General features: G+C 46.4%; 1 protein-coding gene across 6 annotated transcripts in view; it reads left to right on the forward strand.

Annotated features, from left to right (window-relative positions):
- PAN2 (poly(A) specific ribonuclease subunit PAN2) overlaps positions 1-20,314 on the forward strand; it is a 415,349-nt gene that overhangs the window by 177,160 nt on the left and 217,875 nt on the right. For all 6 annotated transcript variants that reach the window (XM_069230608.1, XM_069230605.1, XM_069230604.1 and 3 more), the window contains one exon: positions 6,595-6,691. In XM_069230608.1, coding sequence (XP_069086709.1) covers positions 6,595-6,691 — 97 coding nt within the window. The remainder of the gene's footprint in view (positions 1-6,594; positions 6,692-20,314) is intronic.

Consider the following 20,314-nt stretch of genomic DNA (forward strand, 5'->3'; position numbering starts at 1 on the left):
TTACAGTAAGACTGATCCTAGACCTCAGGTTCATAAACAAATACATTCACACTTAACATTTCAAGATGACAATGCTTCAAGAAGTGATACCACCCAGGTAAAGAGGAGATTACATGGCAACCATAGACCTTTAGGATGACCCAGGTAAAGAGGAGATTACATGGCAACCATAGACCTTTAGGATGCCTATCTACACATACCAATACACAGGGCACACAAGAAATACCTCAGATTCGTGCTTGAATGAGTACACTCAATTCAAGGTCTTAGCATTCAGAATAAAATTGGCACCAAGGGTTTTGACAAAATTCCTAGCTATAGTCGCAGCATTCCTAAGAAGGAAGGGAGTACATGTGTACCCCTACTTAGACGACTGGCTTATAAGAGTGCGTACAAAGGAGAAATGTCACAAGTTATAAACCAAAAGAGCTCAGGTTCAGCATAAACCACAAAAAATCATCACCACAAACTCAACAAGAAAAGATCTTCCTAGGAGCCAGACTCAATGCCAGGAGAGCACATGCTTACCCTGCCCAAAATAGGATACAGGCAATCTGTAGGAAAGTGCCCTCTTTCTTGGCATGGTTACCCCCATTTTCTGCCTGTGGTCAGTGTGGTTGACTGTATTCACTGGGATACTGCTAACCAGGACCCCAGTGATTCTGCTCTGTCCTCTAAATTTGGTTGCTACTAACCTTTTCTTCCCGCAATTGGCATACTGCTCCCCCCCATGTAAGTCCCTAGTATATTGTACCTAGGTACCCAGAACATTGGGGTTCCAGAGGATCCCTATGGTCTGCAGGAGTTATTCTGTAACCCATAGGGAGTCCGTGCAAAGCATTCTGCAGGCCTGCCATTGCAGCCTGCCACAGGTGCATGCACCCGTTTTCACCACAGGTCACCACACCGTCACCTCTACAGTAGGCCCTCTCAGCCCAGAGGGCAGGGTGCAGGTACCTGTGTGAAGGCACCCCTGCACTAGCAGAGGTGCCCCCACAAACTCCAGATCCATTTTCCTGGATTTTGTGAGTGCAGGCGCCATTTTACATGTGTACAGGACATACGTCACTACCTAAGTCCAGCTACATAATGGTAATTCCGAACCTTGGCATGTTTGGTATCAAAAACCAAATCAGAAACCCTAGTACTGTTGCAAGTATTGGAAGTATGATTACTTGCACTGCTACCAATAGTCTTAAAGGGTTTTCGGGGCAGCCCAGCTGCTGCCACCCCTCAGACTGGTTTCTGCCCTCCTGATGCTTTATCTGATCAAGCCCAGGAAGGCAGAACAAGGGATTTCCTTTGGAAGAGGGAGGTAACACCCCCTCCCTTTGGAAATAGGTGTGACTCGCTTGGGAGGGGTAGCCTCCCCAAGCCACTGGTTTGCTTTGAAGGGCACATTTGGTGCCATCCATACATAAACCAGTCCACACTGGTTCAGGGACCCCAGTCCCTGCTCTGGCGTGAAACTGGACAATGGAAAGGGGAGTTGCCATTCCCCTGTCCATCGCTACCCCACCGGTGGTGCCCAGAGCTGCTCCAGAGGGTCCCTGACTTCTGCCATCTTGTTTCTAAAATTGGCAGGGAAGTCTGGGAGCATCTTAGCGGCCAGCCCAGGCAGGAGATGTCCGAGCCCACTCCTGATGGGTGCTTTCCTGGTTAGGTGACCAATCCCCCTTTCAGGGCTATTTAGGGTCTCTCTTGGGTGGGTCCTCAGATTCAGCTTGCAAGATCTTTGCAACCTTCACTTCGACTTCTGGCCTCCGGAACTGCGTCTGGAACCTCCAGGACCCAACAAGCTGCTTCTAAGAACAAAGGACTCTTCAGCAACATTCTTTCCAGGACTCCTGCCAGCTTTGCAACACTTTCCTCACTGTGCAGCCTCCAAAGACTGCTACTCTACAGCCTGTACAAGAAGAAGAAGGAATATTCCTTGGAGTGAAGGAGTCATTCCCCTGCAACCACAGGCACCTACAACAAGCCACGACCGGCTGCGTGGATCCCCTCTCCTGGTGAGCTGCGTGGATATTTCATCACAGGTGGTGGTCCGGAGTAGACCTCTTGGTCCTCTCTGCCAGCTGTCCAACTTTGGTGGGGTTAAGCCTTTGTCTTCCCACGCAGGACAGTACCCCTGTGCACCACGTCTCTTGCAGCTGCCAAGGCTTGTTTGCATCTCCTCCAAGGGATCTTCAGGCAACATGTAGCTCCAACCCCAGCACTCTGTCCTGCAAAGCATAGCCTCCTGCATGGTTCTTCTGTGGTGTGGGATCCAGTTTTGTAGTGCTGTGTGGGCTCCTTCTACGACTCGTGTCCCCGTCCTGTGGGTGCTGCCTGTGCTCCTTTGGACTCTCGCGATGCTGAGGGTTCCATGTGAACCAACCCCCCCCCCCCCCCCCCCCCCCCCTCCTCCTCCTCCTGGGTTGAGTCCTCCTGGGCCATGCTAGTCCCCGGCAGTGCCTCTTTTCCACTGACCATGAGTTTGCTTTTGCCAAGGCTTGTTGGCGGAAATCCTGCATAGACACCCGTCTGCAGTCTTATTTCTGCTGTGGGACATCTTCTGCATCCATCAGGAACGCTTCTCCGGCTACAGTGCGGACCTGTTCTTCATCACGGTCGACAAACTCCTGCATCCACTGCTAGGTAGGTAGTACCTCTTACTCCTTCTGGACTCCACTCTGACTCTTGGACTTGGTCCCCCCTCTCCACAGGTATTATTTCTTCAGGAATCCACTGCTGGTTTTCTTGCAGTCTTCTCTAGGTGTCTTCTTTTCTTCCTTTTGGGTGGTTTGGGGAAAATCCAGTGTTTTACTCCGGCATTTCTTGTCGCTGTGGGGTACTGTAACTTAGCTTTGTGGTTTCTAGTACTCCCAGCTCCCCTCTACACATTTTACTTACCTAGGTGGGGGTGCCTTCTTGACATTCCATTTGTTTTTTGTTTTGTTTTGTTTTTTTAATATATGGTTTGTGCTCCCCCTATGATCACTATTAGTTATTGCTATTTGCACAGTTTTCTAACCTTTTCTATGCCTATTTCTGATTGCTAGTGTATATATTTAGGATATTACTTACCTGCTAAGGGTGGGTCGCCTGTCTAGTATTTTGTGATGATTTGTTACAAAAATATAGTACCTTTAATTTTTTACAACTGAGTGTTTTCTTTCATGAGTATAAGTGCTGTGTGACTACAGTGGTATTGCATGAGCTTTGCATGTCTCCTAGATAATCCTTGACTGCTCATCCACAGCTACCTCCATAGAGCCTGGCTTCTAGACACTGCCTACACTTCACTAAGAGGGGATACCTGGACCTGGTATAAGGTGTAAGTACCCTAGGTACCCACCACACACCAGCCCAGCTTCCTACACAATCACAGAGCAAACTCGCCTTTACCAGAAGGGACAATTACGGATTGTAAGGGCAGTAATGAAGTTAATGGGCATGATGGCATCCCGCATCCCTCCCATACCACATGCAAGACTACACATATGACCATTCAAATAATGACTAACCAGCAATTGGTCACAAACCACAGGGAGTTGGGAGGATCTAGTGGTTGTAACAGTGAAAATACAAAAGGAGATACAATGGTGGGCATCCAAGCACATAACCAAAGGATGGCCTTTCAACGCAACTACTCCCTCTGTGACCATCACCATGGATGCATCCTAAAAGGGGTGGGGAGCACGCACAATCTGAATCCGAGGCCTATGGAACAAAACAAATGCAGAAATGCACATCAATTTCCTAGAACTGAAAATGGTGTTATTGGCTCCGAAAGCATTCCAATCAGATAGCAGGGACAACAGTACTAATACAGACAGACAATACAACAACAATGTTCTATCTGAACAAGCATGGGGGGTACAGAATCGCTCACCCCAAGCAGGATTGCCCCTAGAAATATGGAAATGTGTGATATCTCAAGGGATCAACCTCCTAACAATACACTTACCAGGAAAGGACATTATAGAAGAATAAAACAGCACACATGAATGGGAGATAAAAAAGGGAGCCTCAAAAAAATGTTCAGGATCCTGGACACACCAACAATCGACCAGTTCACATCAGCAGGGAACAGAAAATGCTAACGTTTCACCTCCAGGTTTTCACACCACCAATCAGAAGGGAAATGCCTTGTCTCTAAACTGGTCAGGGACATCTGCCTACATCTTTCCATCGATTCCCCTAATACCTAAGGTACTGGAGAAGGCCAGGGACGAACCTCATCCTATAGCCCCTCATAGGGCCAGAGAAGCATGGTACTCGGACCTCCTCCAACTGTCCAGGGGATAGAATATAAAGATCAGAGGAATGAGACCTACTCACAATACAGTGGGGGGGGGGGCAATTGTTCCACCCAGAACCAGCAACACTCAATCTAACAGCACGGCACCTGAATACATAGAATTTGGGCACCTAAACCTATCACACAGGAATGTGGAGATATTAAAGGAAGCTTGGAAACCAACAACAATGAGATGTTACGCATCAAAATGGAAAAGTTACCGCCTGTGGTGTGCGTGAAACAATATTCAACAAGCAATATCTAGCCAGGAGACAGGAATATCCGTGCTCACACAACTACTGGACAGCGGAAGCAACTACTCTTCACTCAAGATACACCTGGTGGTAATCGTGGTCTACACCAGAGGGGCATTAGCATTATGAAAAGGTTTCTTCACAGCACCAGTGATTAAAAGGTTCCTGGAAGTGTGTAAAAGAATTGCCCCTCCAAGAAGGGCACCAGTCTCAATGTGGAGCTTAAACACAGTGCTGACACAGCTCACAACAAAAACCATTCGAACCCTTGCACAAGGCTGAATTGCAGTTTCGCACATTAAAAACAGCCTACCTAATAGCGATCATGTCGCTACAGAGAATAAGCGAGATCCAAGCTTTAACAATAGAACAACTATACATGCAAATCCACAAGGACAAGGTAATTCTCCGAACAAACCCACAGTTTCTACCCAAAGTGGTCACCAAATTCCACATCAGTCAGACCATACAGTTACCAGTTTCATTCAAAAACCCGCAAACCAAAATGGAGAAAAAGATACATACAATGGACGAAAGAAGGGCCCTAATATACTACTTGGAGGAGACCAAGCAACTCTGCCAGGATAACCAATTTGTTGCATGTGCTAAATCCAACAAAGGAACCCAGTCACAAAGGGGACCATTGCACAATGGATCGTGGAGACAATCCAAACATGCTACGCAGCAGCAGGAAAACTGCCACACCGCCCAAAGGCACACTCAACAAGGAAAAAGGGTGCAACCCCGGCATTCATAGTAAACTTGCCCATAGACACTATTTGCGCTGCAGCACCACAGGCATCCCCTCACACATTCACAAAACACTATTGTGTGGACATCTAAATGCACAAAGAAGCCCAGATGTGACAGAAGGTACTATAGCACTGATTTGCAAGTTCACCATTTCAACCCAGCCAACTCAATTGAAGGGAAGAAACTGCTACACAATCTGATGCACAGTATGTAAATCCACATAAGGATTCATGCTGCAAAATGAAATGGTTACTTACCAGTAGGAGTAGTTTTGCAACCTGCAGAGTTTTCTGGATTCAGATGCGACCCACCTACCTACCCAGAAAGGAAAACAGGACAAACAGATGGGGAAGAGGTCAGAGAAAAAAAAAACAATAGAAGGAAGGAGGTAAAATCAGAAAGCAAAAACAAAGGGGAAAAATAATCAGAAGATGGCTACAATGCACAGGAACTTCTGGGGCGCTGAACGTCATGCAGGGACGGACCTAACACCAAATGGTGGTCAGCGATGCCCAAAAGAAAAAAAAAAAAAAAAACAATTCCGGATCCAGCCACTAGATGGCGGAATGATGCACAGCATGTGAATCCAGAAAACTCTTCAGGCTGTAAAACTACTACTCCTGGTAAGTAACCATTTTGTTTGTGTCAAACTGTTGCACCTACCTGAGGCTGGCGTGTCATTGAGAAATATCTTTTTTTTTTTCTTCGTTTTTCCTCTTTTTCTAAGTTTGTGGCATTCTGCAGCACACATGCAAAGGAGAAATGGCACGATACACTAGTTTTTGGGTGGTTTTGTGCAATAAGAAGAAAAAAAAACTTGTTACCTTAGTTCAGGTAGGCATTACGTGGTGGTGCATGAGCATTTCTGCCTTCTTACCCTTAATATTCATAGAGCTCATGGGCCCTCCTCTTGGGAATCGATTGCTATATGTTAACAGATTGCTGACTGCTCATCTCCATTTGTATGGTACTCAGTCTTAGAACATAGATCCATGCATGGGCTTGGGGCGTTGGGTGAATAAAACCTGGGTGGGGGGTTGGAGGGTTATTGAAAGACATAACAAAAGACAGCAGTATACAGATTGATAGAAAAATAGAAGGGCACACACAATTCAAAATCCTGTAGTATTGTTGGTGGAAATGAGCTCTGGAAGGTACCAAGTGACTTGCTTGAGCGTTGAAATAATGATGGAGCGTAGCACTGTGCTAGCCCACCAGGCTGCCTTGGCATATTGTGTGTGTGTGTGTGTGTGTGTGTGTGTGTGCTGTTTCAAGTGGCTCACCCAGTTTGTCCTTTTGCAGGCGCCCCCCTCCAGTTGACCCTGAGATACTGCGAGCCATGAAGAAAGTGGGGTTCATCGGCTACGCCCCCAATCCAAGAACAAAGCTGAGAAACCAGGCGAGTACTGTTTTTCACCCTTCCCATAAAATATAAAATGAACGCTTAATCAATGTTCTAGAAAACCCCTAGACACCAGGGATCATTTTTGTTTTATTTTTATTAATTTTTTTATTATATGTGGGGAGTGACCCCTTAGGCAAGGGTCGCTCCCCGGGGGGCCAAATTATTTTTAGACACCAGGGGATTTTTTTTTTATATATATACTAACGTATAAGTGGAGAGGCCCCTTGGGGAAGGGCGGCTCCCCAGAGGGGGCAAAATATTTTTTAGCCCTTTTCGACCCCCTCCCCCCCCAAGGCAGATCGGCCTAATATAATTAGGCCGATCTGCCTTCAGGGGGGGGCAGAAACCTCTAGACACCAGGGATTTGTGTGTGTGTGTTTTGTTTGGGGGTGCAGCCCCTTGGGCAAGGGTCGTTCCCCATGAGGGCACATTACTGTTGGCCATTTCTGCCCCCCTTGGGGTCAGATCGCCCTATTTTTAGAAGGCCCATCTGCCCCCAAGGGGGGCAGAAATCTCATCAGAGACCAGGGAAGATTTATTTTCAAAATAATAGGGTGGGGGTATGGCCATACCCCCACCCCAAATAAATGGGGCCAAAGTTGTTCTGCCCACCAGTGGGCAGATGGGGCAATTACCCCTGATCCACACCCGGGGGGGCATAAAGTCTACTAGATGCCATGGAATAAAAAAAAATAAAAAAAAATAGTGGAGTGGTAGCTACCATCCAGTATGGGCCTGGTTATGCCCCCACCCCAACTGAAGGGGGGTAACAGTCTTTCAGCTCTCCCCCCGCACACTAAAACATCTTATCCCACGGCAAGCAAGAGGACATTTGATTATTTAGGGTTTTGGTTTTACATTTGGGCCATGAGAGCTTGGTAACTCTCAAAATCGTCCTACTAGGAATGGTGAAGGCTGCACTTTTTTGGCTTTGGGACGCTGCCATGTAGAAAAATCCACAAGACATAGACACATCTGAAAACTAAACATCTGGTTGATTCCAGGGTAGTGTGCTTCACATGCACCCCGCACCATTTTCTTCCCCACAATGCCCTGCAAACCTCCAACTTGGCTGGAAATCACACATTTTTCCCACATTTTTGTGATGGAACCTTCCGGAATCTGCAGGAATCAACAAAATTCCTACCACCCAACATTGTCTCATCTATACCGATAAAAATTCTGCTGCACTTGTCAGCCTAAAAATGTTTTTTTTCAAACTGTTCTTTTGGACCCGCTTTGGTTCCCCCTCAATTTCAACATGTTTTTGGCTCTCCCCTGTCACAGGCACTTGGCCCACCTACACGAGTGAGGTATCATTTTTACCGATAGGCTGAGGGGAACGTTGGGTGGTAGGAAATTTGGCCCGGTGTGGTGATCCCACACAGAAAGGTGGGAAAAAGTGGTTTTAGCTAAATTTGAGGTTTACTTAACATTGGGGGATCAAAATTGCACAGGTTTAGTAGGTTTCCCTAGGTGCCGGTTGAGCTAGAGGCCAAAATCGACAGCTAAGCACTTTGCAAAAAAACAGCTCTGTTTTCTTTGGTAAAATGTGATGTGTTCACGTTGTGTTTTGGGGGGAATTTCCTGTTGCAGGCGCTTGGCCTACCCACACAAGTGAGGTACCATGTTTATCGGGAGACTTGGGTAAACGCTGGGTAGAAGGAAATTTGTGGCTCCGCACAGATTCCAGAACTTCCTGTCACCGATATGAGAGGAAATTATTATTATTTTTTTTTTTTTTGGGGCCACATGTAGAGGTTTGCAAAGGATTCTGGGTAACAGAACCTGGTCAGATCCCCACAAGTCACCCCATCTTGGATTCCCCTAGGTGTCTAGTTTTCACAAATGCGCAGGCTTGGTAGGTTTCCCTAGGTGCTGGTTGAGCTAGAGGCCAAAATCTACAGCCTGGCACAAAAAAACATGTCCGATTTCAATGTAAAAATGTGATGTGTCCTTGTGTTTCCTGTCACAAACATTAGGCCTACCCACGCAAGTGAGGTACCATTTTTATTGGGAGACTTTGGGGAACACAGAATAGCAAAACAAGTGTTATTGCCCCTTGTCTTACTCTACTTTTTTTCCTTCCACATGTAAGAGAGTGTGTAAAAAAGAATTCTATTTGAGAAATCCCCTGTAATTCACATGCTAGTATGGGCACCCCGGAATTCAGAGATGTGCAAATTACCACTGCTTCTCAACACCTTATCTTGTGGCCATTTTGGAAATACAAAGGTTTTCTTGATACCTATTTTTCACTCTTTATATTTCAGCAAATGAATTGCTGTATACCCAGTATAGAATGAAAACCCACTGCAAGGTGCAGCTCATTTATTGGCCCTGGGTACCTAGGGTTCTTGATGAACCTACAAGCCCTATATATCCCCGCAACTAGAAGAGTCCAGCAGATGTAACGGTATATTGCTTTCTGACATCGCAGGAAAAAGCTGCAGAGTAAAACGTGGAGAAAAATGGCTGTTTTTTTTCTCCTGAATTTCACTATTTGTTTTATTTCTGCTGTTATTTTCTGTAGATAACCCTCGTAGGAGCTACACAAATTACCCCTTGCTGAATTTAGAATTGTCTACTTTTCAGAAATGTTTAGCTTTCTGGGATCCAGCATTGGTTTCACACCCATTTCTGTCACTGACTGGAAGGAGGCTGAAAGCACAAATAATTATAAAAATGGGGTATGTCCCAGTAAAATGCCAAAATTGTGTTGAAAAATTGGGTTTTCTGATTCAAATCTGCCTGTTATGGGAAGATGGTGATTTTAGCACCGCAAACCCTTTGTTGGTGCCATTTTCAGGGAAAAAACCACAAGCCGCCTTCTGCAGCCCTTTTTTCCCTTTTTTTTTTTTTTAATGAAATTTTCGCTGTATTTTGGCTAATTTCTTGGTCTCCTTCAGGGGAACCCACAAATTCTGGGTACCTCTAGTATCCCTAGGATGTTTAAAACAAGGACACAAATTTGGCTTGAGTAGCTTATGTGGACAAAAATTTCTGATGGCCTAAGAGCGAACTTCCCCAAATAGCCAAAAAAAGGCCTGGCACCTGAGGGGGAAAAGGCCTGGCAGCGAAGGGGTTAAAGAAAAAGTGTAATTTGTGTAGGAGGCTGGCTCAGTGTATGGTGAACACCTATGGTGTGGACCCTATACTGAATCTAGGCAACCCTTCGTGATAGTGAATAGGTGTCCAGATAGCAAAAGCTCTCTAGGGATAGCGGAGGTGAGCAGCTGAAGCTTACCCAGGAGGAATGTAAAGCACTTGCGATACCACAGTAGTCAAACAGTAACTCACTCACAAGAAAGAACCACACACGTGTTGCAAAAATTAAGAATTATGTATTACAACACTACTGCTAAACTAGCATTGTTTTATCTCCATTTGGAGATATCTACACACAATATGTACACAGTATAACCATCAGAAATAGCATAAAAATACACAGGGCCCTATAGGAGGGCCAAACCATATACTAAAAAAGTGGAATTTTAAATAGTGAGCCCAACCAAGGTAAATGTGGTAGTTAGCTGGGGGCAAATAGAATCACCAGAGGTAAGTACAGTAAGTGTCCCCAGCAACCAGGTGCAAGGTAGTTACCCACCCAGTTGTCCCCAAGAGAGTAGTGGTTGGAGTTTCTGGAATTAAAGACGCTTCCCATTGGACTTGAAGGAACCAGCTGACGAGAGAATGGATGGAGAGTGCCCCTACCCCAGGATACCCAGAAGACAGGAGTACCTACACCAGGGACCCAGATGTAGAGGGGAGAAGGGACTCTGAAGTCAATGGATGCCTTGGATTGTCCAGCTGTTGTCATGACCCCTGGAACCTGGGGACAGAATTTGGACTTGGTGGACTTGCAAAGAAAGGGGACCGAGTCCTGGAGGTGCCCAGTTGGTGCACATGACAATGCCCACCCTCCTGAAGGTGAAGTTCCTGCAAGTCGGTGGAAAAAGGCCAGCTGTGGGGTCCAGGAGTGGCAGAAAATCCCAGGAGTTGCCTACAAGCTGTCCCTCCACAGTTGCCGGATTGCAGGAGGGTCATTGACCAGCCAGGTCACCAACAAGCACTGGCAAATGCAAGAGGAGCTGCAGGAAAGTTTGCAAAGTTTTGGGGGCCAGCAAGGTCCATGTGACTCAACGCAGGATAGTGGGTCAGGGCTGGCCCTATCACGCAGAAAGGCCAATAGAAGTCGATGAAGCCCACAGGCGACGGTCACAGGGAGTCACAAGAAGGTCTCCAGCACAACAAAACAGAAGCCCCACATTGCAGGAATTGCAGGTCAGGGGCTGATCTTGGCATTGCAGAGTGCTGGGGACTGGGACTTCTTGGTGCCTGAAGATTTCCTGGAGGAAGATTCAACAAGCCTTGGCAAGTGCAACAGTTGCTGTACACAGGGGTTCCAGTCCAGTGGCAGGAGCATGGGCCCACAGTCTCCCAAATTGGTGAGAAGACAAGCAGGACCCAGAGTAGGCCACAGACTCACCACCTGTGTTGCAGGGTCTTCAGATGTCCATGGACAGCAGACCTCATCAGCCAGAATTCTTGCAGGATCTGGAGAAACAGTGTTGCAATGGGAGCCTTCCCAGCAGAAGCAGACGTGTTTGGATTCCAGAGCAGACCTGCAGCAGTTCCAGAGGCCGGGCACAGAACATGTCTTCCAGGGAGTTCCTTGGAGAGTTTTGCTCAACTAATCTAAAGAACCACCCGCGAGGGAGCTCTTTGACTAACCCCATTTTAGGGTTACTTACTCTCTGCAGTGATCCACCTATTAGGGGGGGGGGCAGGGATGTAATCAATCTGGCCAAACCAGTCAGATGCTCCCAGGGGCCAATGCACATCTTATTTCCAAGATGGCAGAATCAAGTGGCCACCTGACAGAGCTCTGTGCACCTCCCTAGGGGAGGGTCTGGACAGGGTGGTGGTCAATCCATTGTCCTTTGTGTAGTTTCACCCATGAGCCCGAACCAGGGGTTCCTTAACTGGTGCAAAACAGATTATGCAAGGAGGGTGCCAAATGTGCCCTTCAAAGCAGACTGATGGCACTCAGAGGCCACCCCACTCCACCCCATCACTAAGACACCTAATACACAGGGAAAGGTGGACACACCTCTCCCTTGCAGAAAATCCTTTGTTCTGCTTCTCTGGCATGAGCCTGGCTCACCAGTAGGAGGGCAGAACAGTGTCTGAGGTCAGCAGCAGTGTGGGCTGGCAGCTAGACCCCATAAGGCTGTACAGGCAGAACTGGGGGATCCTCTAAGAAACCCCCAGAGTACATGGTATTATTCAGCTAACACTTAAATCAGTGTAGTTGCATGATTCTAACATGTTTTATACCAATTTTGCCTAGGTTTGGGGAAGCCATTATGTAGTTGGACCACAGTGTCCGCTACATACCTTAAGATGGCTTCCCTGCCCTTACAGAGTCCAGGAATTGGCCATTTGGTGCTCCAGTGTCAGATACAGAATTCAGAAACGCCATTAAGACCTGGCAACGGATACAACACTGAGAACACCAGATTCCACTGTGATGATCATATTGTTGGTTTTAGAGAACGCCTTCAATACAGGGCGATGGGATGTCTTAGAAGACACCATGCTCCGAATGGAGCTGGGCACTGCTGGATAAAGTGGGTTAGACGACCCTGATGAGAGCGAGTGAATATTCAACTTGCTGGGCCCGGCGATGGGGATGGGACTGGGTATGATAGCCCCAACACCCCACCTTGAGATAACCGTCAAGATATGGTGAGAAACCCCCACACGTTACCCTGACCCCCATATGTATGACTCTTCTTTGTCTTTGATTGCACATACTTACCAAGACTGCTGCAAATAGGGACACAGTTGTAAGTGAGTAGAATTGCATGTTGTGTTTTTAAGGCACTTATAATACTTGTAGCATACAGATATTCTGAGACTGTCGGCGCCCTTGACCCCGGTGAAATGCTGTCACTAATGGCTCACAATATGAGGAACAATTGAATATGCTCCCACTGTATGCACTTTAATATAACAAAAAGGCTTCCCAGTATGGAACCAATGTACAGTCCCTAATATACCGTCTCAGTAACTGTATAGAATCATATTGTTGTGCTCCTTTTTTGGAAAGGTCAATAAAAAAGTGTTAAAAATAAAACGCAGTCAGTACTAGCCATCATTGGACATCCAAGAGAGAGAATCCTTTGTTAGTGATCTCAAATCTTCATGGGGCAGAAGGGTTGGATGGCAGAGCTCAGACGTGTTAAACCTATACAGTCATTTTCTAGTCCTCATTGTTGCTGACCAATGGTTATGGTCCACGGTCACTAGTGAGTGGAGAGAAAGGGTGAGCAGTGTGGTGCTGAGAGGCAGAGGGGTATGCTGTTTTTTTCCCCACCAAGTGCGGCCTTACGTTGGATGGAAATTGTGGTCAGCCCCCCTTTAACGCGCAGCTCATCGATTGGAACCCCCTAGTTGGGCTGTCTCGGCATTTCCAGGTGGACACAACTGGAAACAACACAGTATGCAGGTGCAGTCTATTGTTATTTGTAAATACATGTGATTGTACCCTACAGCAGAGCTTGTTGAGTGAGTAAAAGAGCATTTGGCTTGGCTGACTTTGATAGAAGGACAGAGGTAGAAGGGAGGGGAGGGGGAGAGGGAGAAACAGGTGCTTTGTCTACATCTGCCTGTTCCTTGACTTCAGGCAGTGTTGTGAATCTGTATCTGCCCCCATGTGAACACACACACCTTTATTACAGTAGCACTGAAGTAGATTACTTATAGGCAGTCCCCCAACTAGGTAAGTACACTTAGCCCTCCACACCCCACAAACAAGCATTGGTTAAAAACTATAGAAAATAGCCAGGACCCTAGTGGAGGGCCATAGCATATACTAATATAGTGGAATGCAAAGTGAAGCCCCCCATCCAGGGGTGTGAAGTAGTCCGCGGGGAGAACTCTGGCCCCTAAGAGGTGAGTACCTTAGTGAACCCAGCGATAAGGAGAGCAGAGGTAAATACATGGTCTTCCCAAGGACTAACATGAGGACTTGAAAAATAGATTGTGCAAGAACAGGACCAGACCAAAGGAACCCAAAGGTGGATTCTGAAAGAAGAGGACCTGCAAAAGAAGGGGACAGAGTCCAGGCCACGATGGAGCGTCCAGACTGTGCAGGAGCCACTACCCACCTTTTTGTGGATGAAGATCCAGGTCGATGGCAAATGCAAGTTAGAGCAAAAGAAGAGTTGCAAGGCTGAAGAGGACAAGCAAGGTCCAGGGGACTTTGAGGGGAGTCAGGGATGACCCTCAGCAGTCGGGAGAGCCAGCAGAAGCAGTCGCAGCCCCCACAGGCAACCCACTGGCAGCAGGCACAATAAGTAAAAGTGCGGTCCAATCAGCACACCTGGAGTGGAGTCCCACGTCAGTAGAGCAGCAGAGATGACACTATCCTTGGATGGATGAAGTGCTGGAGGCCAGGGCTACTTGGAGCCTGAAGATCCCTTGGAGCAGGAGACGACAAGCCTTGCATGCTGCAAGAGTCACAGTGCACAGGGGTACTGTTCTGCAAGGAGAGGCAAGGGCTCACAGTCTCCCAAAATGGACAGAGGGCAGAGGGGACCACTTTGGACCACTAGCTGTTTCAGGATTCACACAGTTCCAGGGGAGGGCAGATCCATGTAGCCGGACGTCGTTGCTGTAGGTTCCTGCAGATGCAGGGGAGTGACTCCTTCACTCCAAAGGCGATTCCTTCTTGCTCCCTGGTGCAGCTGAAGTCTTGCCGACCCCCAGAGGATGTACAGCCGTAGGAATGTTGCAGTTGCTGGAAAGAGCAGGGGAAACAATGTTGCAAGGCGAGGTCATCTTGAGAGTTGCAGTCTTGTCGGTTCCTGAAGTGTCCAGTTGCGGTTTCGGGGGCCAGGAGCTGAAGAGGTTGATGCAGAGGAGTCCTTTTGGAGTCTTGCACACTGAATCTGGAGACCCCACCCGCAAGGGTGTCCCTAAATAGCCCTACCAGGGTAATTGGTCACTTTGCACGATGACCACCTATCAGAGGGGGGTCACTGATGTCACCTGCCTGTCCTGGCCGCTCCGATGCTCCCACGGACCTCTGCACATCTTGTTTTCAAGATGTCAGAACCAAGTGACTACCTGGAGGAGCTCTGGGCACCACCCCTGGGGTGGTGATGGACACGCGGGTGGTCAGTGCATGCATCTTTTCACGCAGGCTGCAGTGCCAGGCCTGCAGACACATTTTACATGGGCTCCCATGGGTGGCATAATACATGCTGCAGTCCATGGGGGACCCCTGGTGTCCCAGTGCCCTGGTTACCTAAGTACCATATACTAGGGACTTATAAGGGGACACCAGTATGTCAATTGTGGAGTGCACAAAGGTCCAAGATAACCAAATTTGGAGGGAGAGAGCACAATCACTGGAGTCAAAACAGTTTAAGCACATTGAGAGTACTTTCCTACAGCGTGGTGTTGTATTGTTTTTTTGTTTTTGTTTTTGTTTACTTTTTTTGTTTTTCACTTCAAACATGCCTGCTTCCCACATTTTATCCCTCTTTATCTACTGCTATTGTACTGTGCAATTCGTTTTATTTTTTTCTGAAGGGTATTTATTCATTTATTTATTTAAAGGAGGTCCTCTCGTATGGTCCCTGATGTAAAGTCCCAGGCTGCTCGCTCTTTTAGTGCCCAGAGAGAGACCACCCAAGAAACAAACATCCATTGTCCCAAGCACGTGTGGCGCTGCGTGCACTGTTTGTGTATAAACTTCCGCATGAGGCTCTGTTGTTCACAATAATAAAGGCAATAGACTAGATGAGACCAGTAAACATAAACAATTGTACAGTAATATTAGAGCTGAAACAGGCGATGGAATGAGTGTATTTTACAGAAAGATAAAGGAGGCCTTTATCTCGCAGGTGCCCCTGAAATTTCACATGGGAAGTTTTGGTCATGAGTGCAAGAGGAGTCCTGAAAAGCTTCAAGACATGCCAGTATTTTGGAAGAGCATTAGGACTGGGACAGTAAGCCACGTGTCAGGCTGGTGTCGCCATGGGGTTTCATGGGCTGTGGCTAAAGTAGTCACATGACTGACCTCTCTGTGGAGCTTGTTCAGGCTGGAACAGTCATGCACTCGTCAGGTTTGTGTCTCTAAGAGGACCATTGGGCTGGGGCAGAGCCAGTCATGCTTTTATTCTGATGCTGAATGACTTTGTAGAGTTAAGTATGCTGCCCGAATTAAAGTGCTACAATACCTCCTCAAGGGTAGTAAGCGCTATACAAATGTTGCAATACAGTACAATGGAGAGACTATTTTTTCTGTCTCGTAATTGCAGAATCGGAGCATTTTCAATGTTTATATACATCAGTCGTTGTTAATATTTATCTTATGCAGCTAACAACCATTGACCAAGCCAATAGACCTGACTTGTTTTAGATGTAAAGTCAGTTGTATTATTGTAATTGTATTTATATAGCACTTACTATCCCTGACGAGGAGTCAAAGCGCTTTCTGGCGAGTTTGCTTGCTACTCAGGAACCCAAAAAGGATTAGTGGTGGATTAGTATAGGGAAATATGAGTTAATTTGAGCAGTGTCTGTCAGTTGGATTGAATAGGTTAATGGAGGGATAGAAGAGGGAAGGATCTAGAAAGTGTTACTTGGGAGATCATAGAAGAAAGATGAGGTTTGGGATGAGTAAAAGGAGAGATGGAGGAGGGCTGAGTCTCTAGAAAAGGATTAGGGAGACCATACTAGTAAATTGAGTTTTGGAATGAGTCAAAGGAGGGATACCTAAGGGAAGAATTTAGAAAAGGTTGTTTGGGAGATCATAGGAGTAAAATGAGGTTTGGGGTGATCTAAGGATGTATAGAGGAGGGAATAGTCTAGAAAGGGTTATTTTGGAGATCATAGCAGGAGAATTGGGTTTGGAACGAGTCAGAGTGGAGGCAGAGGATATATTGAGCGAGGTATAGGATGAGGCCGAATAGTGCAATGATAGTCTAAGGTTTTTTATTTTTTTCTTCTACAGTAGGGGTAAAGCAATAAATCTATTGATACGCAGGTACATAGAATTGTATCTGGATGCAAAGACAGAATGAGACAGCAACATTGTCTGATGGCTTGCTATGGTTAGCAATTTATTTTTTACTTGCATGTTTAAGCCATGCTTTCAAATACATTGGGTTCTGACCCCTTGAGACTCTCCCCTCCCCCTCAGGGTTTTCATCACTTAAAGCCCTGGTTTTGTCTAGGGTGACCACCTGTCTGTAATTTTCAGACTGCCTGTAATTTCGTCTTGCCCATCGTTGTCCGTGATGAAAGGCTTAACGGACAGCATTTGTCAGTAATTTTAGCCTTTCACCTAAAGGACAAAATGTAAGGAGGCCAGGTCAGTTTCCCCAGCTGGACTGAAAGCCAGGGAGTCTCCTGTGCTCTGATCCTTAGAGGGGGGGAGGGGAGGGGGGGGCAGATTAGTAAGAAAAGGCTTTCTTGCTAGGCTGCCTCTTTCCCTATAGAAATGCAAATGTGTGCAACAGGTAAATATGCAAATGCAAAGGGGCTTGGAAACCTGCATTGACTTTAATCAAAGGAGTCACTTGAAGCTTTTTGATGACAAAGATTTTCTTTTAGAAAGGTACTGTAAAAGTGTTCCAAGGTGAGCTATGGAGTGTCTGGTTTTATTGGACCTCGTCTACGCAAGAGTTATTGGCTTTGCCAATGTGTTTTAGCCATGTTTTACACCAGAGTGGCTGATGTTCAACATGGCTAGAAGTTACTAGCATTGTGGAGTAGAGTGGCATAGAAGCAGTGGCGTAGAGCACAGTGGTGTAGAGTGTAGTGCAATTGTTTAGAGTGCATTGGCTTAGAGTGCAGTGGCATGGGGCAGTGTAGAGTGGCATAGAGTGCAGTGAAATAGAGTGGCTTACACTAGAGTGGCAGAGTGGTGCAGTGGCATAGAATGCAGAGTAGACTTGCATGGCATAGAGTGCAGTGGTGCAGAGTTGAGTAGTGTAGTGGTGCAGAGTATAGTGCTGTAGAGTGCAGTGGTGAAGAATGCAGTACAGAGTAGAGTACAATGGCTGAGAGTGCAATGTTGCATAGTATAGTGCCAGTGCAGTGGTGTAGAGTGGCATGGAGCACAGTGGTGCAGCTTAGAGTGCATTGGCGTAGAGTGGCATGGGGCAGAGTAGAGTGGCATAGAGTGGAGTAGTGGCAGAAAATGCAGTAGTGCAGAGTAGTGCAGTGGCATAGTGCAGACTAGACTCCCGTGGTGCAGTATAGAGTATAGTGCTGTAGAGTGCAGTAGTATAGAGTACAGTGGTGTAGAGTACAGTGGCGGAGAGTGCAGTGTTTCAGAGTAGTGTCAGTGCAGTGGCATAGAGTGGTATAGAGAGCAGTGGTGCAGAGTAAAGGGCAGTGGCATACAGTGCAGTTTAGAGTGCATTGGCGTAGAGTGCAGTGGCATAGTGGCTTGGGGCCGAGTAGAGTGGCATAGAGTGCAGTGTAGTAGAGTGGCATACAATAGTGGCAGAGTGCAGTAGTGCAGAGTGGTGCAGTGACATCTAATGCAGAGTAGGCTTCAGTGGCATAGAGTGCAGCTGTGTAGAGTGGTGCAGACTGGAATAGTGTCATGTGGTGCAGAGCAGAGTGCTGTAAAGTGCAGTGACGTAGAGTGGATTTATGCAGCGTAGAGTGGTATAGAGTGCAGCGTAATTGAGTGTATTGGTGCAGAATGCAGTAGGACAGAGTAAAGAGGTGTAGAGTATAGTGGTGGCCAGTGCAATGTTGCAGAGTAGAGTCAGAGTGCATTGGCGTAGAGTGCATTGAAGTACAGTGCAGTGGTTTAGAGTGCAGTGGCGTAGAATAGGTTGTTTCAGAGTAGAGTGCAATGGTATAGAGTGGAGAGGTGGAGAGTAGAGTGCAGTGGCATAGAATGCAGTGGCGCAGAGTGCAGTGGCATGAAGTGCAGTGCCATGAAGTAGATTGTTTCAAAGTAGTGTGCAGTGGCGGAGAGGTGCAGGGTAGAGTGGAGTTGCATAGAGTGGCATCGAGTAAAGTGGTGTAGAGTGCCGTGGCATAGAGTAGGTTACAGTGACGTACATTGTATTGATGTACAATGCAGGGGCATAGAGTTGAGTGTTATAGTAAAGTGAACTAGCATAGAGGGTATTAACATAGAGTGCAGTGGTGTGCAGTGCAATGTTGTAGAGTGGCATCGAGTGGAGTGTTGCGGACTAGATTGATGTTGCCTAGACTGGAGTTGTATAGCGTGCAGAGGCTCAGAGCGCCGTGGTGTAAAGAAGCGTAAAGTGCATTGGCATAGAGTAGAGTGGTACAGAGTAGAGTAGAGTGGCTTAGTGTGAAGTAGCATGGAGTGGAAGTGGGAGTGGTTCAGTGTGGAGAAGAGTGCAGTGGCATGGAGTGATGCAGAGTAGGGTGCAGTGGAGTATGCATGGTGTGGTAACACACTGCCATTACAGCACAACACGTTTTTGATTGAAATGACCATTACATTGCACAGACAGTTTTTCAAATAAAACTATACAGTGGACAGACTATGATGCATGGAAATTGCATCACCTAATGCAATGATATGTTTTAATCATATAAAGGTATTTGTTTCCAGCACTGTTCAGAATTAACAAAAATGTGCTTAATTTGTACTCCTAATTCTGATATATTCTGAAGTTTATTTAAATGTTGTCATGTGATAGAAAAAAAACTCTTTCCTAACCCCAGTATCCAGCAAGATTGTCGCATAAATCCTCTCACTTTGAAGTCAGAGAAAGAAAAGTAAACACTAAGGGCCAGATGTATCAAACAAGTTTGCATTCACAAACGTTGCGAGTCGCAAAATTCCACCATTTGCAAATGCAAAATAGCCTTTCAGGATTTCTAAAAGGCATTCACAGTGCAATTTTAAGGAATCGCTAAAAAAGCGATTCCTTAAAATTGCGACTCAGCTTAGCGAATCGCAAATTGCGATTCCCTAAATAGGTAATCGCAAATAGGGAATACCTATTTGCGATTGCCTATGCACATGTATCATGCATTTCCTAAATGCGAACTGGGCATTTAGGAAATGCAAATGCCACAAATTCAAATTTGGTGGTAACTATGTGCAATTTTTAAAAGTGCCATGTAGCGCACACATGCCCCTAGGACATGTGTGTGCCTTACATGTGCACAATTTATTTGGGGGGCGGGGAGGGTGCTTCAAAGGGGGCCTTAGGCCACCATCACCCTTGAATTTGCATTTCCGAAGTTGCGAAATCCTATCAGGAATTTGCAAATTAGAAAATGCATATCCATTTGCACCTATGGGCCTTCATGCCCATAGGGATGAATGGAGTACCATTCCCTAATAGCGATTGATATTAGGGATTTGCTATTTTCTTACATCCCATTTTGCATTTCTCAAATAGTGATTTCTTAAAATTTGCTATTTAAGAAATGCAAAACGGGTCTTTGATACATCTGTCCCTAAGGGCCAGATGTAGCAAAGGTTTTTACCCATTCTGTGTCTATGGTGAAAAAGTGTTCGTACATATGGCCCTAAGTTCCCACCGAAGACAGACCCTGATATCTGACCTTGTTCTTTGAATGCACAGCAAA

This window comes from Pleurodeles waltl, chromosome 4_2 (genome assembly GCF_031143425.1).
Source record: "Pleurodeles waltl isolate 20211129_DDA chromosome 4_2, aPleWal1.hap1.20221129, whole genome shotgun sequence".
Classification (NCBI taxonomy): domain Eukaryota; kingdom Metazoa; phylum Chordata; class Amphibia; order Caudata; family Salamandridae; genus Pleurodeles; species Pleurodeles waltl.